At 41.2% G+C, this 27,343-nt stretch overlaps 5 protein-coding genes, 2 long non-coding RNA genes and 1 pseudogene across 8 annotated transcripts; 2 read left to right on the forward strand and 6 right to left on the reverse strand.

Annotated features, from left to right (window-relative positions):
- Window positions 1–318: 318 nt before the first annotated feature.
- On the reverse strand, window positions 319–5,828 carry LOC130688236 (sodium/potassium-transporting ATPase subunit alpha-B-like). The gene is made up of 13 exons (XM_057511201.2): window positions 5,669–5,828; window positions 4,373–4,507; window positions 4,119–4,232; window positions 3,798–4,001; window positions 3,373–3,739; window positions 2,831–3,298; window positions 2,151–2,765; window positions 1,725–2,078; window positions 1,400–1,656; window positions 1,238–1,332; window positions 997–1,171; window positions 693–925; window positions 319–625 (listed from the first exon to the last, which is right to left on the reverse strand). The coding sequence occupies exons 2-13, from the start codon at window positions 4,382–4,384 to the stop codon at window positions 505–507; spliced, it is 3,015 nt and encodes a 1,004-aa protein (XP_057367184.1). The 5' UTR covers window positions 4,385–4,507; window positions 5,669–5,828; the 3' UTR covers window positions 319–504.
- A 1,799-nt stretch (window positions 5,829–7,627) lies between these two features.
- Window positions 7,628–10,371, reverse strand: LOC130688260 (sorting nexin-6-like). The gene is made up of 11 exons (XM_057511239.2): window positions 10,216–10,371; window positions 9,922–10,062; window positions 9,749–9,859; window positions 9,557–9,678; window positions 9,370–9,493; window positions 9,103–9,307; window positions 8,913–9,028; window positions 8,668–8,850; window positions 8,356–8,419; window positions 8,172–8,257; window positions 7,628–8,106 (listed from the first exon to the last, which is right to left on the reverse strand). Exons 1-11 carry the CDS (start codon window positions 10,216–10,218, stop codon window positions 8,053–8,055), a joined length of 1,209 nt encoding a protein of 402 aa, XP_057367222.1. The 5' UTR covers window positions 10,219–10,371; the 3' UTR covers window positions 7,628–8,052.
- Window positions 10,372–11,859: 1,488 nt separating this feature from the next.
- LOC130688261 (uncharacterized) lies at window positions 11,860–14,248 on the reverse strand. The gene is made up of 7 exons (XR_009000394.1): window positions 14,133–14,248; window positions 13,912–14,063; window positions 13,670–13,823; window positions 13,265–13,595; window positions 12,987–13,201; window positions 12,682–12,925; window positions 11,860–12,602 (listed from the first exon to the last, which is right to left on the reverse strand). It is a non-coding gene; the product is annotated as an uncharacterized LOC130688261 (long non-coding RNA).
- On the forward strand, window positions 13,092–14,836 carry LOC130688250 (uncharacterized). Its single transcript, XM_057511223.2, has 5 exons — window positions 13,092–13,565; window positions 13,630–14,091; window positions 14,149–14,211; window positions 14,277–14,366; window positions 14,428–14,836. The coding sequence occupies exons 1-5, from the start codon at window positions 13,098–13,100 to the stop codon at window positions 14,494–14,496; spliced, it is 1,152 nt and encodes a 383-aa protein (XP_057367206.1). The 5' UTR covers window positions 13,092–13,097; the 3' UTR covers window positions 14,497–14,836.
- A 484-nt stretch (window positions 14,837–15,320) lies between these two features.
- Window positions 15,321–17,278, reverse strand: LOC130688493 (uncharacterized; annotated as a pseudogene).
- A 2,649-nt stretch (window positions 17,279–19,927) lies between these two features.
- On the reverse strand, window positions 19,928–20,805 carry LOC132088359 (uncharacterized). The gene is made up of 3 exons (XR_009421858.1): window positions 20,722–20,805; window positions 20,433–20,664; window positions 19,928–20,353 (listed from the first exon to the last, which is right to left on the reverse strand). It is a non-coding gene; the product is annotated as an uncharacterized LOC132088359 (long non-coding RNA).
- On the forward strand, window positions 20,100–24,480 carry LOC130688238 (sodium/potassium-transporting ATPase subunit alpha-B-like). The gene is made up of 12 exons (XM_057511204.2): window positions 20,100–20,126; window positions 20,221–20,328; window positions 20,449–20,652; window positions 20,716–21,082; window positions 21,154–21,621; window positions 21,687–22,301; window positions 22,374–22,727; window positions 22,798–23,054; window positions 23,119–23,213; window positions 23,286–23,460; window positions 23,542–23,774; window positions 23,841–24,480. Exons 1-12 carry the CDS (start codon window positions 20,115–20,117, stop codon window positions 23,959–23,961), a joined length of 3,009 nt encoding a protein of 1,002 aa, XP_057367187.2. The 5' UTR covers window positions 20,100–20,114; the 3' UTR covers window positions 23,962–24,480.
- Window positions 24,481–24,623: 143 nt separating this feature from the next.
- LOC130688249 (uncharacterized) lies at window positions 24,624–27,243 on the reverse strand. Of its 2 annotated transcripts, XM_059497098.1 has the most exons (11): window positions 27,184–27,243; window positions 26,772–27,021; window positions 26,526–26,691; window positions 26,301–26,453; window positions 26,100–26,238; window positions 25,891–26,033; window positions 25,726–25,823; window positions 25,637–25,661; window positions 25,414–25,547; window positions 25,044–25,350; window positions 24,624–24,972 (listed from the first exon to the last, which is right to left on the reverse strand). In XM_059497098.1, exons 3-11 carry the CDS (start codon window positions 26,668–26,670, stop codon window positions 24,815–24,817), a joined length of 1,302 nt encoding a protein of 433 aa, XP_059353081.1. In that variant the 5' UTR covers window positions 26,671–26,691; window positions 26,772–27,021; window positions 27,184–27,243; the 3' UTR covers window positions 24,624–24,814. The 2 variants fall into 2 exon arrangements, with proteins under 2 accessions (XP_059353081.1, XP_057367205.1); XM_057511222.2 differs by lacking the exon at window positions 27,184–27,243 and having other exon boundaries at window positions 26,772–27,138.
- Window positions 27,244–27,343: the final 100 nt, after the last annotated feature.

A 27,343-nucleotide genomic window follows, 5' to 3' on the forward strand; every position in this document is an offset into this window, starting at 1 on the left:
CACATTATGGATAATTGAAAGTCATCCTAGCAACAAAAGTTTTTGTCAATTGGTTTAACCTTTACCTTCTGTTTTTTGTTTTTTTTGCCCCTACCCCATACTACTATTCTATCGGGGTTTCCGGTCTTGTAACAGAAAAAACTGAGTAGTACACGCTTGGGGAGGAGTGAGGTAACATATAGTAGGGGTTATCAACGATTACATCGTCTAATTCCAAAGCGACCATCAGAGGAGGAGCAAGTTTTACAAACCATTCATGCCCTTTTCTTTGACACAGAGAGGTAGTACATTGGATTGTGAAGAAAAACAAAAGTAATCGTGACATTGAAGACGAGGCCCCTTGTATTTGCGTAGCTATACAACTACAAAGAAGTGAACCGCAAACCAATTACGAAACATAACGAACGATTGAACTATTGTATTGCTCGTTCCTATATTGGACTTGAGACCATTATTAAATATAGGCACTGTGCATTAGGTTTTTGTCTGTTTGTTATTTCCTCTCTAATAATAGGTCTCTCTTTCAATCCAGCCTCCGGGATTGTTGCGAAGAATGTATTTGCGAATCTCGTCGTAAACGAAAATGAGGAGAGAGAACGGAAGAGCCGGTCCCCACCAATTGATCCTGGATGTGCACATCAGACAATCAATTTAGACTGTGGTCTGGCTCAATTCAAAACAAAAGCACTTACTTGAGCGGGTACATGCGAAGACCCTTGTCCATGCCGGGCGTGTAGCACAGGAAGCAAGCGACGGCCGTCTCGAAAAAGAGGCCGAATGTCAGAACGTGATTACGCATGCCTTGCTGGAAGAGTGAGTTGCGTCGAGTTTTGCAAATGAGCAAATCGGCCCATTGGACAATGACGATCGACACGAAGAAGGCGGTGTGGCAGGTGTACTCCAGTTGCTTACGGGCCTCGTAAGTCTATGAGAAATCATTTAACGTTTTTTTATCGTGAACAATTTTGAAACGTGAAATTCAAATTTTTCCAGTACCCATTCCTGGCCGTAAGAATCTTCGAGATCGTTGATGTAGCGAGAATCCCATCGTTTACGGATGCCCAAAAGAAGGTCGGGCTTGAATCCGTTTTCAGCCATAATGACAAGATAAGTGAAGAATCCGGCCGAAGCTTGCATCATACCAATTTGGCCGTATGCCATAGAAATCAATCTAATAGAGGATACAACATAAAAGGTAACAAATTAAATTAGAAAAATTGAAAACTGACCAATTTACCTTTCGTTCACGAGTTTGTCAGTGAACGGATTACGAGGGCGACGTTTCATAATGTCTGACTCGGATTCTTCGTAGGCAAGAGAGATGGCTGGAACCTGAAAACGTTGTAAACGATAGGTAAGTAATTGGTTAATTTAATACTGTACGTGAAAAATTCGTTACCATGTCGGTACCCAAATCGATACACAAGATGGTAACAGTACCGAGAGGGAGAGGGATATCGAGAAGAATAAACATCAAGAAGGGCGAGATTTCAGGAATGTTGGACGTCAACGTGTAGGCAATGGATTTTTTCAAGTTGTCGAAAATCAGGCGGCCTTCTTCGACACCAGTGACGATCGATGCGAAATTGTCGTCCAACAAAATCATGTCGGCTGCCTGTTTGGAAACATCAGATCCAGCGATACCCATGGCAACACCTTCATATCAATTTACACGATTAAAAAAAATAGCCCTTCAAAAAACATGTTACTTTAAAAGATTATACCGATATCGGCTTTTTTCAGAGCAGGTGAGTCGTTGACACCATCTCCCGTTACGGCGACGATGGCTCCAGCACGCTGGCAACCTTCGACGATGATTAGTTTCTGCTGGGGAGAAGTACGGGCAAAGACAATCTCAGTGTGATAACGAAGAACATCGTCGAGCTGTTGCGGAGACAATTCGCGCAATTCACCGCCGTGAATGACGGCAGCCTTGGCGTCTCTGGGGTTGACTCTGTCGACGGGAATGTTCAAACGTTCGGCAATATCTTCGACGGTTTCACTTTCTTCGGAAATGATACCGACAGATCGGGCAATAGCTTTGGCAGTGATGGGGTGGTCACCGGTAACCATGATAACTGTTTTTATAAAAAATTATTATAGGTAAGTCATGCAAACAAATTTAAAAACAATTACAAATTTAATATTACCTTTAATACCAGCCGAACGGCATTTGGCTACGGCATCGGGGACAGCAGCACGTGGAGGATCAATCATGGACATGAGTCCAACGAATCGCATTCCGCTGATTGGGAAATTGACCTCATCGGCATCGAATTTGTAGCCTTTCGGGAATTGATCCAGCGGTAGATGGAAATCGCAGAAGCCGAGGACTCGCTCGCCAAGACCTCCCAATTGCATGTAAGCCGTGTTAAAAGCATCTTTCAACTCATTGTCCAACACTTTCTCTTGTCCATTGATGAAAATGGTCGTGCAAAGATCGAGAATCCTCTCCGGGGCTCCCTTCATGGCCAGAAAATATCTGCCGTCTTTTTTGTCTTCATTTTCGTGGATGGACACCTGGTACTTGTTGGTCGAATTGAACGGGATTTCGCAGACCTTCTTGTTGCGGGCGCGGATGGCCATGGCGTCGCCAGTGGCCAATTCAATGCACTTGAGCAAAGCGGCTTCTGAAGCGTCTCCGTTAACTTCCCGCTTCAAGACGGGCATGCTCTGTTGACCCATTTTGAATTCAGCTCGGCTGCACAAACAAGCGACACGACATAGAGCTTTCCATCCGGAGCTTGTTTTGTCATATTGGGCACCTGAATAATCACAAATCGATTAGAAACGAAAACTCAATCAACCGAATTTTCGTGAATAAATTTACCAGTTTGGTTTTCAGTGGTGTCGGCTTCGATGATTTTGTTGTCGAACCACATATGGGCGACCGTCATCCGGTTTTGGGTGAGGGTTCCGGTCTTGTCGGAGCAGATGGTCGACGTCGATCCGAGCGTCTCGACGGCTTCCAAGTTCTTGACGAGACAATTCTTCTTGGCCATGCGCTTGGCCGTCAGGGTCAAACAGACGGTGACTGTGGCCAGCAAACCTTCGGGTACGTTGGCGACGATGATACCGATCAAAAAGATGACGGCTTCCAGCCAGTTGTAGCCCAAAGCGAGAGCGATGATGAAAAAGGAGACTCCCAAAAAGACGGCCACACCCGTAATGATGTGAATGAAATGCTCAATTTCTTTGGCGATTGGAGTTTGTCCAGAGCTTAAGCCAGAGGCCAATCCAGCAATACGACCCATCACTGTATTGTCACCGATGCTGATAATAATACCTTTGGCAGTACCTGAAGAAAGCAAAATATATGTCGGTAAATTGTTGTATATTAATAATAAAACATTTAAAAAGATGGTTGTTTACCTTCAACAGCGTTGGTGGAGAAGAAAGCCAAATTTTTCGTTTCCAATGGATTTTCATTGGTGAACTCGGGTCCACGGCTCTGAGGTTCGGATTCGCCCGTCAATGAAGAGTTGTCCACTTTGAACTGTCGGGCTTCGATGATACGAATATCGGCTGGAATACGATCGCCGAATTTCACTTCAACAATATCACCGCGGCAAACTTCCTCGGCTTTCACTGTTTGTTTCTGGCCATCGCGGATGACGAGTGCGGATTGCGGAACCAAGTTCTTGAAGGATTCCATAATTTTGGAGCTCTTGCTTTCTTGATAATAAGAGAAGCAGCCAGTGACGACGACCACCGTTGTCAAGACAATACCGAGGTACAACTATTGAATCAAATAATTAATTGGCATTAAAATTGGAATAGTTCAATTTGACACTTACATTGTCACCGAGGATGTCGGGATTTTGGCTGTACTCAATAGCGTAGGCGACATAGCAGAGAATAGCACCAACCCACAAAAGCATAGAGAAACCACCAAAGAGTTGTTTGCAAAATTTAACCCATTCTGGTGTAGTTTTGGGGGGAGTAAGGCAATTGGGCCCGTCGCGTTCCAAGTTGGCCTTGGCTTGTTGTGACGACAAACCCTAGTCGATAAAAATAAACACAAACAGCTTGTTAAAAAAAAAACTGGGCTGTGGCTTAGAAAAAGAAAGTCCCGTAACGGCTGTGGGGCTCTTAAGGCTGATGAAAAATGGTCTTACCGTCTCCGGATTAACATTGTGTCGCCTGTAGAGTTCAGCAATTGGAATTTTGTGATCATCAATCTCCAATTCTTGCTTCAAATTGTTCAGATCCTTTGCTTTCGATGCTTTGGTCTACAAAAACAGATAAAACAAAATGTCATAAAAAACGAGTCACGTGATGGAGTCATGCGCTACATTGACGACAAGCAACGTCGTAACGATAACGAGCGCACGCCCGTTTAAAAATTCTTTTCCCGTAATCAGCACCTTACCTTTTTGCCCATTTTGGTTGGTGGTGAAATGTGTCGTTTTGTTTCAGAGCCAAAACAAAAAATCAACAGCCGACCCGACTGCTGATCCTACGCGCAAAACTGGCTGCTGTCTGAAGAGAGCGAACAAGCAAAAATCTAAAGTAGACAAGGAATACGATAAGATTCGGCAACGTTCCGGGCTGTGTAAGCAGAAAAAAGAGACGCCGAATAAAAGAAAGGGCGTGGAGAGAGTGAATAAAAGAAGAAGAGATGTGGTTAACTGGATATTGACCCCACTGAGACGGCAAACCCCCTCCCACCACATCCATAAGTTGCTCCAGTTCAGCGTGTTTCAAACGTTCTAATTGCTTCCGGTGAATCTCAAATCACACACTTGATTCGTCTCAAGGTCGTCACCATGCGGATAATACAACTTAATCGGTTATCGATAATTTGTGTTTGCATTGATAGTGGTGTAACACTGAGGGGGACAAACACACGTGTGGAGTGGAAAAACCCCAAACACCATTCGAAACGGTTACGAAAATCGTAAAAATATAGCCGCTAGGTGCAATTTGCGTTTCAACGATGTTTCGTGCCTGGAACGAAAAAGAAAACCTGTCCAGCAGGCCAGCGCACTCAATAGCCCAGAGAGCGGGAATGCAAATGCACAGCAGCTTTCACGTTTCTTCCTTTTATTTATTTATTTTTTTCAATTCTGGCCCGCATAAAATCACGTTCATGTTATTGTAATGCGGCATTGTGAAAGGATCTTGTCCCGAGATGGAAAAAAAAAATTAATAAATCACGGCGTGTGAACGCCTTAATTACGTGCAATCCGCATGGATCGGCATGGCCGAACATTTCGTTCCTAGCGTGCTAACCTAAATTTTTTTTTGGAACATTTCTTGAGCAGGACTGGTACATATCTTCTTGGATATACCACATCCCGATGAAAATAAATATTTTGACACACACACACACACTCGCTGAAAAAGGACTTTCTAACGAGCCAAGGTCTGCTGATGTTTCACATTTCTACTGCCTACCAGCCTGCTGGATATTTTTTGTTCACAGATTACGAAACTAGGTTATGGAGAATAAAAAAAACCCCGCTACATTAAGGCGGGGCTCTGTCCTTGCTGTGGTGCCAGGTACTGTGCGGGCCACAACCAAAACACACGGCCCATGCCCTGCAAACGATGCCCATAGCGCATGGAAAAAGGGTCAACCATTGGCTAATGCTTTTACACAACAACAAACAAACAAGACACAAAGAAAAGGAAAGGACAGAAAAATAGAAAAGAAATGGCCTACCTGAACACTGGTGCAGAGGACCGACGGCGTCGTAGTGCCCCGATGTTAAACCCCGACGTTCTCGGTTGGAACAGGCCAGCCCTACTAAGCCGTGCCGCCCGTTCGACTCTCTAATTTATCCCCTTGGTTTCACCACCCGAAAACGGGAGACCCTGCCCTCTGGTCGGATACACCTAAGTCTCGAATCTACGCCCGCTTCAATCCGCACTGACAGACGACACAGTTCCCCTTTTCGTATTCTCGTTCTAGTCCCACAATAAGTGGGAGGAGCTGGCCGAGGTCCGGGAAAATATACATGGACGCAACAATCGGACGGATTGCCCATTCTCCCTTTGAAAATACATTAGGGAGCTTGAAAATTTGTTAAGTGGGAGACGATGATGGGATGGCGATGGGTGGACGGTGGCAGATGCCGGCCGAAATTGATCTAAAACGTTGCAACTGGCCAATCACGCGGCCCTCCCGAACCCTCTCCATTTCTCCTATCTTTGCCATACGTTATTTTTCCTCGTTTATCTCGCTCATTCTCATCGTACACTATACAATTTTTTTAAATCAGGTGATTTTTTAAATCTTAGGTAGCGTGAAATAACGAAAACAAAAATGTGCCTCCCTTCCCGCCAGGACAACCTCGTTCTATCTCCCGAAAGTCTGTGGATTTTAAAGGGCCGAGGTCTTTTAAAAGAACGGAACAAAAAATAATTTAAAAAAAAAGGAGCAAAGACTAAAATAAAAAGAAAAAAAGAACCTCGTCCCGCTGCCTCGAGAGGAAAATATGAAAATGAAGAAAGACGGGAAAAACAAAAACCAAAAATAGAAAACAAAAAGTCTGGCAGCAGCCGAAAAAAGAAATTGCGCCATCGCTTCCAAGTCTAACCAAAAAGATGACAGCACACGAATGACTAGCTTTTGTTTTGTTTGGGTTTTTCTTATTCCATTCCACCCTTTCAGTCATGTCAAAAGTTGTTGTAGGACAAGTTGGAGGCTATCTCGTTTTCTCGGACGAGGAAAGAAAAAACAATTGGGGACACGGCATTTTCTGAACAGATTTGGTTTCGCTAGAAAAGAAATTAAAACTTTTCAAGGGACCAAAACTCGACAAAACAGGAGAGCGAAAAATGCTCCGATCGGACACCTTGATTAAGTCAGTGCCGTAGCGATAAAAGATTACCCAGCTACACGGCCTTTGTCCCGCTTTCTTCTAACCGTGCTCGTACCATGTTTAGACCTAAAAACAACACAACAAAAACGAGTCTTTTCTTTTCCCCAAGGTACGCAAAAAAAGAAACAAAAGACCCATCGTTGGAGAACCAGAAGAAACCGATTCACGCATATACGGCGTGAGTGCCGTCTAGTCTCGTCCCGATTGAAAAAAAAAATCTCAACAAAAAGTAGACCGGTCGAATTTATTCGTTACCACGTCCGGGGCCAACTGCTAAAAAGACGAGAGTTCCCTCTCTCTCACTATGCCGGGAGGAACGAAGCGTCGGGTTGCGCAATATTCATGCTAACACATTCATTTTTCTTTCCTCTCTTCTCTCATCTACTTGATCCCAATTTTTCGTTTCGTTCTACTATTTGCTTTCCAGCGTTGGGTTACCTTGGCACTTTTGGGTTTAACGAATGGAAGCAAGGCAACCCAGCAACGCAACCGCCCTCTTTGCAATCGTCTGGTAGTTAACGTACTTTCTCCGTCGCTTTGTCTTTTTGTTTCTTACTTTGACCTAGTCAAGTATAAACGCTGCCGAATTTAAATTGTTTTCTCAAGTTGGGACGGTTGGAAGGCCACGAGGTCTTACGCCTCAGGTACAAAGGGCTCAAGACCATGTCACGAGATGCGGGAATAAGATAAAAAGGTTGAGATTAACTGAAGCATAACTGTGATAAGATTATAATGTGATGAAACATCGAGTTGGCCTTAATTAAGTACTTGTGAAAAATCGAAATCGATCAAAGTGCTTGTTTTTACAATCAACTTTGGCGTATATTCAACAATAATGTATGGACATGGAGTTTTGGGAACAGAAGCGAAACAAATGACAAACGATAGAGGTCTACCAGCAAAAGAATAAAAGGGAAAGGGGGGAGGGAACAGGTGGGACTGGAGACGACATTAAAAAAAAAGGACAAGGTTGTGGGGCGAAACATGGTCGGCCAAACAGAATGATAACAAATTCGCTCCGAATCATTATAAGGCAACGAACAACGACGAATAGAAACCACCGGCGTGAACGCATCAATCACACTGGCTGCGGGAATAATCGGGAGTCAGGGATAACGGAGCGCAAAAAAAAGAGGATATTTTTGGAATCTTTCAATCGCGGATTTTCTCGTTGGATTCTTCGTACTTTTATTGGTTGAACGCAATGAAAAGGCGTACCACTTTAGAGTTCTTCTCTTAGAGCGACGATGCTGGCTTTCAACAGCTGAGAGTGAGTCTGCATTTTTAATCAGCTTGAGTTAAGAAGATTTCAATGAGAAAGAAAAAGAAAGGAATCGTTACGTTTGCGTGTTTCAATTCCAGTTCGCATAGTTCGATGAGGTTCTTCTTGATAGCGGCCACCCTCCGCACTTTGAAATCGATTAATTCTACGTTGATAAACGAAATGGAAAATTTGTCAGCCCGCAGCCATCAATCGCCCTTAAATTATGGAACAGGTTTTTTGTTTGTTTTAAGTCGTCAATACCTTCTTTCCCTTTAGCAGACATTTGTTCGAATTTCTCGCACGCTTGATGTTGGGACCATTCGGCCTATCGGATAGTTTAAGAAATCACGTAAGTAGGGCACTTGTTTTTGAAACACTTTGGAATTTGATACTAAGCGTAAACGAATGAATTGCCCCAAAGCCTACTTACATCTGCAACTTCTAAAGCCTTTTGATAAGAACGCAGCGTTAAAAATGAGACGAAGAAAGGTTAGTTTGTGTTATGACAGATAAAGAGGGAGATTAACATGCAAAAGCGGAATCGCATGAGAAAATCAGATAGAAAAAACATACCGCATGGACGTCTTTATTCTTAGCTCTTGCTTTCTCTAGAGCTCGGTTGGCCCCCTCATAATCGGCCAAACAACGAAGACGGCGATAAAGTAAATTTTTTGCTGCCGTTGTGTCACGCATGTAATAACGTAGCGTGTCTGACAACTTCAGATCTTCGTCAGTGGAGACTCGATTTTCAATTTTCTGTGCAACAAGGAGGAAGAAATAAAATAAGGGTCTAAAGTTCAACCATGAATAGTATCTACCCTGGCTTTTTCAAAGATGTCAGCTGCTTTCGTAGCAAAACGTTCCAATTGATTTGTATCAGCTGTAGCCATTTCCAGCAAACAAGAGGAAATCTTGATAAAGTGATCCGCCACATCTAAAAGGAGATTCAATCAACTTTGGCTTGCAATTTCGTTGAATAAATGCAGCAATCAATGTTTCAATACATACCCTTGTGAGCTTTGGTCATTTTATCTGCTCTAAGGGTAGCGTCTTTCAATAGGGAATGATAATCTAGAAGAAAGTTTTTCTCCTTATCAAAAAATTCGTCAACGTCCTTTTGCGTAGACCCAAGCAATATTTCGTCGGTTGTCTTGGAGAAAGATCTGAGGAACGTTTCCAATTTTTCCTTTTTGTTCTTCCCTCGCACCGATAACTGTAGAAACGTTGAGAAAAAAATGAATTAAAGTTTGAAACTTGCAACATTTTCCTTCTTACGTCCTGTTCGTATTCGAGAAATACACGAAAATTTGTATCGGCTCTAAATATGGGGTGATTAGCCAACCGGCACAAGAAAACTTCATGCATTGCAACTGTCTTTTTGAATGTTGCCAAGTACTCTCTATAAATCACAAAGAAATTAGACAAAGAAGGGTTTTAAGATGATTTAGATGACTGTAATTACGCCTCCAACTCTTGTTTCATTTTCTTGAACTCCTCTGCTGTCATTGAACCCTCTCCTTCTCCAAGTTTTTGCAACTTCTCTCTAGAACTATCAAAATCTGGTCTTGGAGGCGGTGGCGGAATCTATTACATGATTATTCAAAATAAGGTTATTCACCTGGCTTTTTAAAAATGAAAAATAATGGCAACTCACAATATATCCTGCATATGATTCATTTTCTTCAAATCGATCATGTAGCCAAATAAACTCTTCATGCTGGCGAACTACTGAAAAGTCTTGCTTGACAAAATCTTTCAAAGTTGTCTGTAAAACATTTGTGTTTTAGGTGGGATCAATCGTTTTAAATAGTTTTGATGTGGAATTACCTTAGTGTGGACAGTAAATTTAACCTTTTCTCTTTCACTGAGTGCATCTGAAATGTCAACTTGCAGTGTGTTGTCATTCAAATCCACTGTTTCAGATCTTTCTGACTTTCTCTCCACATCCAAATGGTTGTTTGAATTTTCCTATGGAAATAATGTTAAAACTTCAGTCTGGTATTGCAATAAAAGTTAGTCAGAACGTTTCAACAAGTACTGAAGTTCGTGCAAGCCAATCCCGAAAGGTTGTAAGCCCATGGCGATTAGCTTAACACGGACAATTACAAGAAAATTCCATACCATAGTTTCAGACTAATTAATAGGATTATCAATATCAACAATAATATGTTTGGCTAAGACTGGCAAGCAAATTTTATGTCGATGGCTAAACGTCAAGAATAAGATCAGACGGCGGTGGGCGTGCTGGCCACAACACGCTAGCGGTGAAGAAAGGAACTACAGCCTGTTAACTAGAGTGAAGAAGTGAAAAAATATTTCGGAAAAGGAAAAACTCAATTGCACATCGATATATGCGGGTCCAGCGACAAGCAGGTGTGTGTTACGAGTAAAATTTGTTAATTTTAAGTTACCTATAATGCCGTAGGATGAGGCATATTGATTGAAAAATCAATATGTACTTGCATGGCTGTCCCTGCAAAAGTGTGTACTTTCAACGTGGGCAAATCCATAATTTGCGTAAAGTTAAACATTTCGTATTCCAGAGCCGTAGAACGGCCTAACGCTGGTGAAAAGGGATGATACAAGATATACCAAAAGTCTTCGTAACGCTTTCCACTTGAAGAAAGTTTACCATAAAACTTCTAAACTTCGTCGTATAACTTCGTCTGAAGTCAAGGCAATTTGCTACAGCCAGTCGAAGATCCCATGCTTCACTTACCTGTCATTGGCAAGCAAAAGCCAGAAAATAGTAAGCCCATCAATGTCTGTCTAAACAAGGCGATACCACACAGTCCTGCTATTCTTTGAGAACATAAACAACATTAAATTGCCTAAAAACAAGCGACGCTGTTCGTTCTCAGAAGATGTATTGCCATTGGTTTGGCTATGTTGTTATCGATGATGAGCCTCACTTGGTGAAAACCTGACAGCTTTCCTTAACGGTACGTGTTTTTTTATTTTGGAAAAGTATCAATTTCTTTTTGTTTTACGAAGTTTAATGCCAAATTCTTAAAGAAAAAAAGGCTAAACTATTGCTTGCTTATAGGTTTGGAATGTATTTGTGATCAGACGTCTTGGTAAATACCAACAGCCGCTCAATAGTTATTTTGAAGCACCTAAAATTGAACGTGACGCAGTTAAAACCACCGTAGCATTCATTGGCATCGGGCCTATTGTTAGTCATCAGTCAAAAGAAACCTATGCGGGTGAGATCTCACAGACTAGCCTGTATGACGTCGGCATATCTGACAGTGCATATCAAAAATAGTTTTATACCATACATCCAGCATCTCCTAGTCTCATCGGTATATCAGGACAGTACCCTTCCCCAAAATTCAATCACTACGGAAAGCATTCGTGTTCACGCACAAACAGTTCAGCATCAGGCTGACCATTTTTATGGATATGGATATGATAAAAACCTGTGATATTAACCAGGGCACCGTCCGACAATTAGCCTCCTCAATTGCCTGTTGTTGATAAAGATGCAACGATAAACTATCCTAAAGCCGTACTCGCAAGAACCTTACAGATGCATTGCGCAATACCGTATACTGTTTACTTACGTAAGCAGCCATGCAGAGGTCTTCGGCCCTGAATGGAACTGGTTGAAACTGCACAAGTCAATTTGGACATAAGCCAAGCGATAAAATTCTGGCTGTCGAGTCCGCTCATAAAACCCAAAGGGAAGTTTTCTATCTGTAAACCATGTTTGAACTACGGGAAAAATATTATAACGACAAGGTAGAAAGGCAGCCGCAAACGTGACAGTTTGTCAACTTTTTATTAACAATACTAAATTACCATGTAGGGCAAATATTGAAATTTATGGGTGTTTTTGACATGTACGCAATTACGCAAATGATGATTACAAGTTCTAATCGAACAGAAAGGTAGAAAAATAAATAAGGCTGGAGGGCTACTTACCAATTGCTTGCGTACAGGCCAAGGCAACAAGAGAAAGGCATGTCTCTCGGATGACATTAAACGCATCTGAACGACCAATCAAATCAAGATGGCAACTAAAAATGAGTCTTCTAATCCAAGAGCAATGCTCCGAAATTACGATGACGGTATATGTGCTATTTGTCTTAATCCGCATTTGAACAAGTCCCATCCCGACTGCGGGCACGTCTTTTGTTTTCGATGCTTGGTTGATTGGTGCCGGATCAAATTAGAATGCCCAACTTGCAAGCAGCCATTTACGAACTTTCACCACGATATTCAAATCCGACCGTCGTTTGACCAAATTTATATACCTGATCCTCCATCTGTTGCTGTAGAAAATCCAACACTCCAACAGATCAATTTATCGATCATCAACGAAAGGGGTGGACAACTCCAAACGTGGATTATAAGTGCTGCGAACCGATTGGTTCTGTTACCAATGCCGTTATCCTCTCACCAAAGGTTGACTGATCCTGATTTTCGGCTCTGGTTTATCAACTTTTTGAATCGCGAGTTTAATGTTAGCGTCATCGATATCGTCAGGCAATCTGAGGGTGATTCTGCGTAGTTGAAGCATACAAATAAATGAACGTGTAGAATCATGCGATAAGGTGTGAAATACAAAACTTGATAAATTACCTTTTTTTGTTGTAGCTTAATTTTATTTCAATAACGATATATTGAGTATTCTTGCTTTAGCTCAGATACTTGGGTTCGATTCCCGACTATTCCAAGCCCCTTCAACCTTTTTAAATGTCAACACGTGCGGGGACGAGAGGGAGGAGCCAGATCGAAAAGAGTAGGCCAGGAAACGAATTCCCATGACAACCGGGTTTAGTGAAACATATCCTCATTACTCTATTATAATTCCTCTTCTTTGCATCTGAACATAGCAGTGGAATCAATAGTGACCATAGAGTACCTAATGATAGAGCTAATGTTACCTCAGGAAAATGTCGTCCACGACAGGTTATTTTGGAAATCAAAGCCCTGAATGCGATGGCTTTTCAAAAAGGTTTTCATCATGCCAAGGTGAGATTAGTTTGTTTTGAGCCATGGTGAAGAACAAAGTTGATCCGGCTGTTCCAGCACTTAATCGTAATGTAGCATGGTGTTTCAAGCCGATCTTTTTCTGGATGCGCATTTTTGGGATCGAGCTCTACGATAAATGTTTCAGATTTCGAAAAGCCATCAATCTTTATGGTCTGCTTATTTTACTTACTTGTCAATGGGCAAGCGTAGATTTTATCGTAATCAAATTTTGGAAAATTTCGTTTCCATTTACCGAAACGAATAAAGCGTTGAATATCTCAACTTCCACAACGTTAAGCTGGAATGCCAGAATAGATGCTGCCAATCACTTTTGTTTTATAGCCATTGTTTATCCAGCTTTTTTCTACGTTGCTCAGAACCGATGGCTACGTTTATGGAATGTTGTGGAAACATTTGATTTTGCTTACTGTAAAATCGATCATACCAAATTACGAAGAACGTTACTTATCGGATTCTTTCCAATCCTAGCGGTAAGAAATATTGTTCAATGCTAAGTAATCCTATACAAATTGGATAATTCAATTTTTGAATCAGGAAATCTGCATAATTATCTACAAATTGCTAGTTTTAATACCAAACTTCTCAAATGAGTCCAAGTACAGGATGTTCATCACCGTTACTGCATTTTTCGCAAAGATTGTGCCAATCAGTGTACTGGTCACGTATTGCTCCATTGTCTGGCTGACTTCTTTATTTTATAAAGGGATCCAACAAGATGTAGACAATACCTGCAAATTGAATCAAGAAAACATCCGTAAATGGAGGGGCAGCCTGGTTTTAGCCAGTGAGGTGGTTGAGCGAATAAACGAAACTTACGGACTCATCTTATTAATATCTATAGCTCACTATTTTGTGGAATTTATTGCCCGTTCTTTTTTCATCGCCAACAGTATTTCAATGACCAACCAGCCCGACGGTATCACGGTCATAAGTGTGTCTTCGGAAGTCATCTTCCTCTGGTTCATGTTCTACAGCCCATCCAGAATTCAGTATCATGTACATTACACTAATCAATCAAAAAAAACATTCTTATTTACGGTAGTGTTGTGTTAGGCAAGTAAAGTGGCAAGTTCACTGCGCAAAATTGATACTGCAGACAATCAACTACAAAACCAGGTGAGTTAATTGATTCACTGTTACGCGTAAAGATACTGACGTCTGCTGGCGTAAAATGTTGCCAGGTTTCGTTACTAGAACTGAGTATTGTCCAAAATTTACCTAAATTATCAGCCCTAGCTTTCTTTGATGTCAATCTTCATTTAATACCACAGGTATTCACGAATTTTAAGCTTTAAATATATGGAAAGAGATACTCTGTACATTTTTTTTTAGTTAATTGGTACCACTTTGACGTATCTTTTCATCCTCTACCAGTTCCATTCTTCGGAGAAAAGTGAATAAAGAAAAAAAAACTGTGTTTGAAAATATCAGATATATAATGGTGCTTTGTAAAATAATATTGACTAACTATCTTAAAAAAATTTTTTTTAACGATGAACAATAAAGATTCGAACCTGCGAAACCAGCATGGCAGACGCGAACTATGCTACAGCGTCATATCCCAATCAACTATTAGCTACCTATTTAAATGAGTGTACCCAAAGCTAAATTTGGTTGGGATGTGCGGTCCTGGCACAGTGGTTATCACCCACGCTTTGTATTCTGTAGTCAAATCCTGCCAACTCCAATATTGAAGCCCTCCCTTCCCTCTACGCTCTCTTCCCACCACCCTCCCCTCCCTCCCCTCCCTCCCACCTCTCCATATCATCATACAAGATTCACAAGATTCTTCATCTCATCGGACTATGCAACATTCAGCATCTTCATTACAACGGATTCTCAAGATTCTTCTCATCGGATTACGCAAAATTCTACGCCTACAAGAAAGAAAAAAGAAGAGAGAAAAAAGATGCGCCATGCCTACTATAAAAATGGCACAAAAATCGGTCTGTAGTAATCTGCTTAACGTACGTAATAATCTGTGAACTCTTCCCTCTTGCGACTCGTAGCTACAAAAAGAAAAAAAAATACAATTACGATTAAGATATTAAGAAATAAATTCTTTACTCGTCAAAGAAAGATTTTTCAAATGTTGCGCCATGCTAATTATAAAATATAGCTACCATAGAGGAGTTGGTCAGTTTTTAAGCACATCAAGAACTAGATAATTTTTTAGTTATATAAAAATAGAATTATAAACACACCTGTTTCCCGTAACTCACGGCTCACGGGGATACGATTAACTCGTCATTCAGGGTAGTTTAATCAATAGCATGTCGAATGTGACATTCCATTGAATTTTATCGTATCTCGAAAAATCGCAAAAAAAAACAAAAAAACTTGAACTTTGTGAAGCAGGAAAATACCCAGATTGTAAGATTCCCAATGCCGTTATCCAACCTAATCTAGCAAAAATTTGGTCACGTGTTCTTGGGTGAAACCAAGAACACAACAAGAACTCGTAACAAATCAATATTTACCTACATTCTTTTTGACGAATTCAAGTCGCCAAACAAAATAACGTTCAAGTTTTTGTGCCCGCAACACGGGACAGTAGTTTGTGCTTCTTCAGTTTTCCTGTAGGCCACTTACTTCTTGTACACATGTCATTTCAAATAAGTCAATTGAGTTAATGTGGAGCTGTTTGATAGGGCACGTTCAATCGTTATAGCCTAATAATAAGAATTCAGGTTTCAACAATATCTCCAATCGGATGTGACGTTCGGGCGACACTTACGTGGACATTCAGCTGCTGTAGAGTTTTCAGCCACAGGTAGACATACCAACGAAGGCTCCACTTTTTCTCTGATTAGGAAATGGTTGGCCGGGCGGAAAATATTGGCAGCAGCAACTATTGTGAGCCACCTGAAAAATAAAACCACAGCCTGTCATTTATATATTTTCGTCATCGAGATAATGAAATGTTTACCCATGTTAGTTCTGGCGATTGGTCAAATGTAACGTGTCAATAAAGTTTGATCGTAATCGTATTCATACATATCATTCCTTACCAGCGTTATTTCTGCAACTTTGACGATTCTTCAACGACTCTGGCCAAGTTTAACGCCCCACATACCACAAGAATAGAAGGCACAATGCTTGGGGACGTCTCTCATAACGTGAAACAATCGATTGTTCTTGAACCACTCACGAACGGCGTCTTCCTACCGAGGTATTATCGGACTGTCTGCATCTCTCGACATGAAGCCATCCACCATCTCGTCGAGTAGTGATAACTATACCAAAACAAAAAAAAAACCAGCAACAAACAATATCAAAGAAATTTCAAAATGAATCTGAATAGAAAAATAAAATAAAATATTATTTACATACTCAACGCCAAGTCAAAGGGAAATGATCGTTTAAATTTCGATCCTCGATAATTTCCGTTGTATTGCCTAGGTCCATGTGCTTTTCATTCAAAAATTTTCTGTGCAATAATCGCCAGGAATTAACTGCCATCATCCAACCTCAATGAACACGGAATCAAGTTTCGTTAGCCGCCTTTATTCAGTTGATAGATAACCTTCCTTTAGTGATTGTATCTGGGAAAATTTGAGGAATCTTTTGAGTTGATTCTGCAAGAGGCTTCAAGTATCTGCGGGCCAAATTGATTTGAGCCAAATCCCCGTAAATTGAGTAGCTACTCACTTGTTGACGATGACCTATCTTATCCGTACAGTGGTTGCAGGAATTTAATCGCCGGGAGCAATTAACAGCGAATAGTTTCATTAGTCTTGGAAGATGATGTTCGATGTCAACAATGCTAGTTGATCGATTATTGCGTAACATGACAGGATGAAAATAGCCACAAAAAAACAGAGCTGGGCAGCAACAGAGCCGACAGCGGCTCATCACTGGACAATCCACTTTCCTCCTGTACTGCTAAAACTTGAATAAGCAATAAGTTGTAATGAGATCAAAGTATGTTATACCATTTGGGCAATCCCTTTTTCGTTTGTTCTGAACACTCGGTACGAGGGATCCCACTTAAATCAACGAGTCACCTCATGCTGATTAAACGGGAAACGAATACATAATTTTGATTTCACTTCCATTCGCTTCACGAAGTTCGGAATGCCTGGTCATCTCTTCTTTTTTTCACACATCTCTGACCAAAAATGCCGGAAGAAATTGAACATCATTAAAGCCGTAAAAAACGGACTCAACTGGTTGTGGTTGACTGCCACTAACACAGCTGTTTATACTTCCATCGTAAGCTACGATAGAGGCAGTTGTTACTGAAGGGCTAAATTGGTGTAGCGAAGTGTGGTCCTTCTGTTGGTCCATTTTTCTTTCAGCCGTTTCGCTATACAGTCGACTGCTAGCTGACACTAGTTTAAAAGAAGAACGTTTATACACGAAATGGTGAACAGTACGCAAACTGTTAAATTGTTTTTAAGTTTAACCGTTGCAATTATCGTGTTAGAAATTTACGCACCTTTCATTCAACATCAGTTTTTGCAAGCAGAACTCTTTTCTGATATTGAAAACAGTCAGTTGAAAGGTAAGGAGGCCCATAGACGATTTGCCGTTTTCGGTTGTTCCACACCAAACAACTCAACTCATCGGGGATTTGATTACGTATTTTACTTGCCATTAACTGCCATGGCATGGAAAAGAATCAGTTTTGAAAGTATAATTCTAATTATTGGTGAAAAAACTGAATGGCAGACTCACCCAGTTTTATCGTACGTCCTCGATCATCTTGACAAACTTCCTGATATGACGGTGTTGTTCACTCCGGGCAAAGTGGAAAATCGAATGATGCTCAGCCAGACAGCCAGGATTTTTGTCGCCAATATGGATGATTTTCCAGGCGACTTGTCTGACTATATCATCACGACGGATTCAGATCTCTGGCCTCTGAAGAAAGAATTTTTTATCCAACCCGAGGGTATCAATCCGTCGTTAACTCTATGGCACAGCCAATGTTGTGACCCATTCAAACATGATGGACGAAAGTATACAATGTTTCCAATGAGTCATATTGGTGCCAGCGCTGCTATGTGGAAAGAAATTGTTAATTTCAATACTTCTATAGTAGCGAAGGATTCAACCAGCATTTTGAAATACCTGCAGCAAGTTTTCGGTGAACGAGTTCATCAACCAGTAGTGTTCGCCTCAGACGATTGGTATTATGATCAAAAATTGATCAGCATTCGTATCGATCAATGGATTAAGCGACAGCAGGACGAAAATTGTACCTATCGAGTATCAGACCAAGGGTTAAGCCGGATTGATCGCTCCTCCTGGAATCCGAGCAGTATCCAACCGTCTGCGTTCCACAAATATTTTGATTCACATTTACCTTTGGAGGGATTCAAGCCAGCAGTATGGGAATCAATGAAACCTCTTGTTGTTCTCATGTACGGTGAGGGCTCATCCGAAATCGAATGGTCCAACGCTTACGCAAAAGGGTTCCATGAACAGTTCATCAAATGGAAATCAAATCCTACAAAATGAATGTCCTACAAATACACTGATTTAAATTATTTTTCCTTGGCTGCGTAACTGTAATACTTTCATTTATTTTAAGTGTTAAGCTGACCTCACCGAATTCGTCAAACTGTCTGAGAGAGTACACGCGATCTGCCCGATTGTAATGTCAAAAAATTTTCAATTTTGGATGTACAAAGTACATCCAACTGGTGGCCTGATTTCGAAAGATGTTATCGATAGAACAAGCTGTTTCAGAAATAACAAAGCACGAACTAAAATGTTTTTAAAAATGTACCCTTATTTGCTTTGTTGTTGATTGGCGTCATTGCTGTAAATTACTCGGACCGAATTCGATTAGCATGTCACTGGGAACACGTAAAACAACAATTTATCTTCATGTTTGTTTGTTTTTCGAATTAGACTCCAAGGTGCTCAATAGTAATCCAATCAAATGCAATCTGTCAAATATAGGGCTATGGTAAGATAGCTGCAAGCTTGACACTGTACCTGTATTGATGCCGATATCGCAGATGGAAGGTGTTTGATGAGGATTTAGTGACGTAAAGAGAGTATTGCCTTATGGTGGTGAAACTACTCGTACAATCGGGATATGGCCAGAACTTGGTATGTAAGGCAGTTGCACTTTAACAAGGTTGTTTAGCATTTACTATCAAAAAGAAATGGGTTTGAGCTATCGAAACATTTACGGAAGAATCGACTCACCGAACCAACACTTCGGAATCCTAACGCACAGGTTGAAGTATTTGTGTCTCTATGTTGGCGACTAGGTCGTCAACGTAATAGAATTCCAAATGGCATAAATGGGGGAACATTGCCACGATATAAAAATCCTTATCCTTTTTCCTTCGGCATCGAAACCCTAAGTAGAACACGAATCAAACCGAATTAGCGTTGAATAACACACATTGCCTTCATGGGCTACGTGCATAAACAAGTTTTAGGGCCTGATCAAGCTTCCTTGGTATTATCTTGACAAAAACAAGAAAAACAAAACCCTGCCGTCTGTCAATGTGGATTAAAGCTGACATAGACTTAAAACGATGTACCCGATAACATGAAACAGCCCGTTCGAGTGGTTAAACCAAATGGATAAATTAGAGAGTAGAGCGGCCTTCACGGTTCAGTGGGATCGACTTCTACCGCCTAGAACATTGGAGTTGACATCGGGGCACTTCATTTGTCTTCTGCACACGCATTAAGGTTGGCAAATTCTTTTTTTTTCTCTTTCATTTGCTTCATCCATGCAATGTTACCATCATGCGATGGCTACTGGGGCGATTAAGAGGTTTGCTGTTGTTTTACTGGAATCAATATCCATTAAACAACAATGTCGTTCTCTCCGTTTTTTTAATTTCACTTTTCTGCAAGCCCATTCTGTAATCTGTTGTTTTTCTGTTTGAAGCCAGAATGTTACTAAATCTTATTAAATTACCTGTTTACATTAGATTCTGCAAGTTTGCAGTCTTCAGTAAGACGCCAGTTTACCTGTAGGACCAGCAGCCAGGTGTTGATTTGTTTTCACTTTGCAAAGAACGAAACGTTGTTTTACCATCAAAATGGTCAAAAACGTAAGTGCTAATTAGAGCAAAAAAAAAATGATAATAATTTGTATACCGTACGTGTTATCGTGGTAATCTCTTTATCTGTGTTCGTTACACTAAGGCATCGAACACAAACGATGTCGACAACTTGAAACAAGAACTGGACATTGACGATCACATAATTCCAATCGCTGATCTTTACATACGACACAATGTCAATCCGGAGACTGTAAGCGCAGCTTTCATAATCCTAGCTTTAAAATATGAAAATAATTACAGCAATTCTGGTGGAAATTTATGAAAACCCATAAATTGCTAAGAACTGTTTTTTACTTTTCTTTGCGCCTAGGGTTTGTCGTCACAACAAGCCAAGGCCAACTTGGAACGCGACGGGCCCAATTGCCTTACTCCCCCCAAAACTACACCCGAATGGGTTAAGTTTTGCAAACAGCTTTTCGGTGGTTTCTCATTGCTCTTGTTGTCGGGTGCTATTCTCTGCTTTATCGCGTATGCAATCGAATACAGCAAAAATCCCGAAGTTCTCGGTGACAATGTAAGGTTCAACCTGTTAAAGTTCAATCAATTAATTACGAATTTAAATTTGTAAACTGCACAGCTGTACCTCGGTATCGTCTTAGCGACGGTGGTAATCATCACTGCCTGCTTCTCTTATTACCAAGAAAGCAAAAGTTCAAGAATTATGGAATCCTTCAAAAAATTGGTTCCGGAAACTGCACTCGTCATCCGAGATGGCCAGAAGCAAACAGTGAAAGCGGAGGAAGTTTGCCGCGGCGATATCGTCGAAGTGAAATTCGGTGACCGAATTCCGGCCGATATTCGAATTATCGAAGCCCGCCAGTTCAAGGTGGACAACTCGTCTCTGACTGGTGAATCCGAACCTCAAAGCCGCTCTCCGGAGTTCACCCATGAGAATCCGCTCGAGACCAAGAACTTGGCTTTCTTCTCCACCAACGCCGTCGAAGGCATACATTGATCTTTTAAATATTATTATAAATAGGCAAAAATTTACCAATATATGTTACGTTTTCTCCAGGTACTGCCAAAGGTATTATTATCGGCATCGGTGACAATACAGCGATGGGTCGTATTGCTGGATTGGCCTCTGGCTTAAGCTCTGGACAAACTCCAATCGCCAAAGAGCTAGAGCATTTCATTCACATCATTACGGGTGTGGCCGTCTTTTTGGGAATCTCTTTTTTTATCATTGCGCTCACGATTGGCTACAATTGGCTAGACGCCGTCATCTTTTTGATCGGTATTATCGTAGCCAACGTGCCCGAAGGTCTCCTTGCCACTGTCACTGTCTCATTGACACTCACCGCCAAGCGCATGGCCAGCAAGAACTGTTTGGTCAAGAACTTGGAGGCTGTCGAAACGCTCGGCTCGACGTCCACCATCTGCTCCGACAAGACTGGAACACTGACACAGAACCGAATGACTGTCGCTCACATGTGGTTTGACGGGCAAATCATCGAGGCCGACACGACTGAAGACCAGTCTGGTAATTTTATTCACGAAAATTCGGTTGATTGAGTTTCCGTTTCTAATCGATTTGTGATCATTCAGGTGCCCAATATGACAAAACAAGCTCCGGATGGAAAGCTCTATGTCGTGTCGCTTGCTTGTGCAGTCGTGCTGAATTCAAAATGGGTCAAGAAAACATGCCTGTTTTGAAACGTGAAGTCAATGGTGACGCTTCAGAAGCCGCCTTGCTTAAATGCGTCGAATTGGCTACGGGAGACGCCATAAGCGTTCGCGGCCGAAACAAGAAAGTCTGTGAAATTCCGTTCAATTCGTCCAACAAATATCAAGTGTCCATCCATGAAAATGAAGATGAAAACGATGGCCGTTATTTTATGGCCATGAAAGGAGCCCCAGAGCGTATCCTCGATCTGTGCTCGACCATTTACATCAATGGACAAGAGAAAGTGTTGGACAATGAGTTGAAAGATGCTTTTAACACGGCTTACATGCAATTGGGAGGTCTTGGCGAGCGAGTCCTCGGCTTCTGCGATTTCCATCTACCACTGGATCAATTCCCGAAAGGCTACAAATTCGATGCCGATGAGGTCAATTTCCCAATCAGCGGAATGCGATTCGTTGGACTCATGTCCATGATTGATCCTCCACGTGCTGCTGTCCCCGATGCCGTAGCCAAATGCCGTTCGGCTGGTATTAAAGGTAATATTAAATTCTTAATTTTCTAACAATTGATTGTACGATTTACCGTATGATAATTTTGGACTAAAACAGTTATCATGGTTACTGGTGATCACCCCATCACCGCCAAAGCCATCGCCCGTTCTGTTGGCATCATCTCGGATCAGAGCGAAACTGTCGAGGATATTGCGAAACGTTTGAACATTCCAGTCGCTGAAGTGAACCCGAGAGACGCCAAAGCAGCCGTCATTCACGGTGGTGACTTGCGTAACATGACTCCTGCCCAACTCGATGATATCCTTTATTATCACACGGAGATCGTCTTTGCCCGTACGTCCCCTCAACAGAAATTGATTATCGTTGAAGGCTGCCAACGTGGAGGAGCCATCGTAGCCGTTACCGGTGATGGCGTCAATGATTCACCTGCCCTGAAAAAAGCCGATATCGGTATGATCTTTCGATTCAACTTTTAAAATATGAATTTTTTTTAGATTGTTTGATCGTGTAACTTACTCAGGTATCGCCATGGGTATCGCTGGATCTGACGTTTCCAAACAGGCAGCCGACATGATTTTGTTGGACGACAATTTTGCATCGATCGTTACGGGTGTCGAAGAAGGCCGTCTGATTTTTGACAATTTGAAAAAATCAATCGCTTACACGTTGACATCTAACATTCCTGAAATCATGCCATTCCTTATGTACATCGTCCTCGACATCCCTCTGCCTCTTGGCACTATCACCATCTTGTGTATCGATTTGGGTACCGACATGGTAATCAATTTCACGCACATTGTAGAATGCAATAGTTCCTCCTTACCGCTTATGACGTCTTCAGGTGCCAGCCATTTCACTTGCCTATGAAGGACCCGAATCGGACATCATGACCCTCCGTCCTCGCAATCCTTTGACAGATAAACTCGTGAACGATAGGTAATTATTTCATTTCAGATTTAATTTTATACTAAAGGTTAATTCAATTTACCACTTTCATTTTTACTTTAGAATGATTTCAAAGTCTTACGGCCAAATTGGTATGATGGAAGCGTCGGCCGGATTCTTCACCTATCTTGTCATTATGTCTGAAAACGGATTCAAGCCCGACCTTCTTTTGGGCCTCCGTAAACAATGGGACTCCCGTCACATTAACGATCTTGAAGATTCTTACGGCCAGGAATGGGTAAACTCAAATTTTAATTGAATTTCGTTTTCAATGCTGTTAAATAATATATAAAAAAAAATTTAATTATTAATTCTGCAGACTTACGATGCCCGTAAACAACTCGAGTACACCTGCCACACTGCCTTCTTCGTGACGGTCGTTATGGTGCAATGGGTCAATTTGCTCATGTGCAAAACCAGACGTAACTCTTTGTTCCAACAAGGCATGCACAATCACGTTCTTACGTTCGGCCTATTTTTCGAGACGGCCATTGCTTGCTTCCTCTGCTACACGCCCGGCATGGACAAGGGCCTTCGAATGTACCCGCTCAAGTAAGTCCTTTTGTTTTGAATTAAGCCACACCACATTCTAGTTAATTATGTTACGTGTACCTCCAGGATCAATTGGTGGGGACCTGCTCTTCCGTTCGCTCTTCTCATTTTCGTGTACGACGAAATTCGTAAATTAATTCTCCGTAAAAATCCAGGTGGCTGGGTTGAACGAGAGACCTACTATTAGCGATCAAACCACATATATATATCTAAATGCACAGTGCCTATATTTAATACCTGTGCAAGAAGACTCTTGCTCAAATCTTTGTTTGGTTGGGAAAATTGTTTTTCAGTTCACTGTTATAAACGTATTGCCACGCATTTAAAAGCGGAATCGTCTTCAAAGCCATACGTTATTTTAGTTGATTTGACTATAGGCTCGCCATTATCGCGCATTCAGCGTTCACACACTCAACAGGCGATATAGGTTGCGTAGGAAGTATTGGCGGCAACAGCTCTCATGAGCCATCTAATTAATGAATAAATTTGTTAATTAAACTTTACATCGTTGGACAATTAACACACCAAGTAATGTTACCATTTTGTTTCTGAAGATTGGCCTTAAGTGTCACACCAATTAAATGTACAATTGTACTTGGGCTTTATCCAAGATCCTTTCCGTCATTCTAGCGATCTTAGTATGTTTCTAGCCAAGTGTAACTCCCCATAGAAGACCAATAAAACATGCAATGCTTGGAACATTCAATGACTACGTGAAACGTACTGTCACTGGACCACTACTCATAAACAGCGTCTACCTTTCTCAACGTATTATTACAAAAGAAAGTGCTTAAATATACCTTTTAGAATTATCTTCTCACGGCTACCAACTTGTAATGCTTTTGTATTTCTTCTAAATATTAAATTATCATCGAATTCTTCAGCACGCGTTTGGAAAAGGTTTTGCTCTGCCAGGTCCTAAAATGTCAAAAAACTCAAAAATTTTGGGTTTACAATTTTTTTTTAAACTTCAGGAAGTGCTATAAGAAGTTAATATAGTGACCATCAGAATTCAACTACGTCAATTTGATGCTTTTAATTTAGCCACTGGTTTTGGAAAGCGTGCTGGAACAAGCTTGCTGAGTGTAAGTCAGACAGAATCCGAAACTTTCCGTTGATGCGCTAATTGCATCCGAAGAGGCCATGCCATACTCGCTTGCATCGGTATGGAAATACAGATTAAACGGCTTCGTGTAACCTTTAAAACAATAAAGAACATTTAGTTAACGAAATGTACCTTCGACGTGGCTAATTGTTCGCATTCAATACTATAGACTGGAGCGTCGGCAGTGTCTGCAGTTATGGCGCTGAAAAAGACACCGCACAGTTTGTTAACGCAACCAACTGTTGGTCCAGTTGGGGCGGCCACGCTTGCCGATGTGTAAACGCTGTTTATCTGATCAGTGGCGCACGGGATCTGAAGCCAATCGTTTCCGCATTCAGCGTCTACCAGGGATGTGGTGCCTGCAGCAAAGTCAACCGCAGCCACAGCAGTATCTGTTCCAGAAATGGCAAAACTTGCTTCACCATTTGTAGTAGTTGTTGAGCAAGGAGCATAAGCAATGCCACAGAATCCCTAGGTTACAATAATACCTTGATTTAAAACCAAGAATGATAATAATTTAATACTGGAACGTACCTGATTCGTGCGAATACATATGTTATAGTCCTGATACGCTAAATGTTGGATGACTGGAGTAGTGGCGTACAGGTAATTAAACGAAGTTAACGTGCCAGTCGGTTCGGTGTAGTATTGCAAACAGTTGTCAGGAGCTTTATGTTAAATATGTGGAAATTAATTAGGACATTTATTCTTGCCACGTCTACGTTACAAATACTGGAACAAAATGGGGGTTACTTACCAGTGTACAACGTTCCACATGGTATCTAGATTTGAATTTTTTCAAAATAAACCTTATTACTTTACTAGGGAAATAAACGGAGCAAATACCTGGCTGATCCTGATGTTCCATAGACGAGAAGTCGTCGTACCAGTAAGAATCATATTCAAGCTAAAGGTTTGCGTACCCGGAGTCATGTCCATATAAACTGCAATGTAATGAATTTTTAAAAATGAAAAATACCAAAATATGGAACAAATAACTTTATTGTTTACTATGTTGATTAGCGTTGCTGCCGCATATGGCCGGTACGGAGTTCGATTGGCCAGTCACTGTAAACACGTCAACCAAACATTGGCCAGCAGATACTTTGGCATTAGAGTCAGGATTAGCCAACGTGAATCCAATAAAATCCAACCTGTTAAATGTGCCAAACTGAAGGTAATGGAAATTTGATATTAAACTCTCGTCTGAAGAGCATTACCGTAGTTGACAGATGTCTGATGAAGATTTAGTGACGTAAAGCGAACATTGCCCAGCAGTAGTGTAGGAATTCGTGTAGCCGGGGTTTTGCCAGTACGTGCTATTCAAAGCAGTTGTACTTCCACACGTTTGGATAGTAACTATCAATTAAAAAAGGAATTATTCTTGAATATTGGAAACAATCACGGAAGAATTAACTTACCGACACAACACACTCCGAATCCAGACGCACAGCTTCCACTTGCAGTGCCTCCGTTGCTGGAACATTCAGATGATGTGAAACACGTTCCATTGAGCCCAGTCGATGTCGTACACGGAGAATTAGGGAATCGTACGATAGAAAACAACGATATAACTAAAAGAATAAAAGGGACGTTAACGCGGGCATTGAAAATTAAAGTTAAAGCTTCCATTGGCCAACACGGACATTTAGAAGATCGATCAGCATACGTAGTGTTGCCTGACATGTGATTCGTGTTATGTATCGATTCAGGGTGTTGTCCAAATGTTACCTGGACGTAACAGCATCCCAGTAGCATCATGGAGAACGCTACCATGATTGAACGATCCATTTTTTCCTAATTCCCACGAATCTACTTGCAACACGAATAAAAATAAGGAGAGTTTTAAACGAAAAAAAAAAAGCTGATAATAAATTTAGAAGAATAAATACCGTATTGGAACAAACGTTGATAGGGAGACGGCTGATGGCGAGTAAATGAACTTAGGTCCCAGTAATTCAATTCTGTTTTATAGGTTCTTTCTTTTTTCCTGATGCAGAACAAATTTATCCTGATGAGCTCATGCTGGCGTCGTCTAAATCATAACTAGGAAAAACCAAGCCGTGAATTGCCATTTCTTGCAGGTGATCAACGACATCCGTTTTTCTGTCACTGGCCTTCGGGTCGTCCGTGCGTGCAAGTCTGGTTCACGGAAATGAGACGGAAACAATCGTTCATCATTAACACATCGGGATTTTAAAATATTCCCGTACGATGATGTAAAGGACATTTTTAAAATTGAAACTATCCATCTCTCTGCAAAGCATAAGATATCATTTGTAGTACAGCTGTAGTTTTAATTACCGGTTCCAGGAAAACTTATCAATGTGATAAGATTATCTTTTTTCTTGTCTTGAACAACGTTAGTTTTTGCAACTCTTGCGTTGCCATCTGAAATCCTCTTAGAATCGTGAATTTTTTCGCTACATCAAAAGGCTGCGGTCGCTAGTTCCAAGTGCACTAT

This window comes from Daphnia carinata, chromosome 9 (genome assembly GCF_022539665.2).
Source record: "Daphnia carinata strain CSIRO-1 chromosome 9, CSIRO_AGI_Dcar_HiC_V3, whole genome shotgun sequence".
NCBI classification, from domain to species: domain Eukaryota; kingdom Metazoa; phylum Arthropoda; class Branchiopoda; order Diplostraca; family Daphniidae; genus Daphnia; species Daphnia carinata.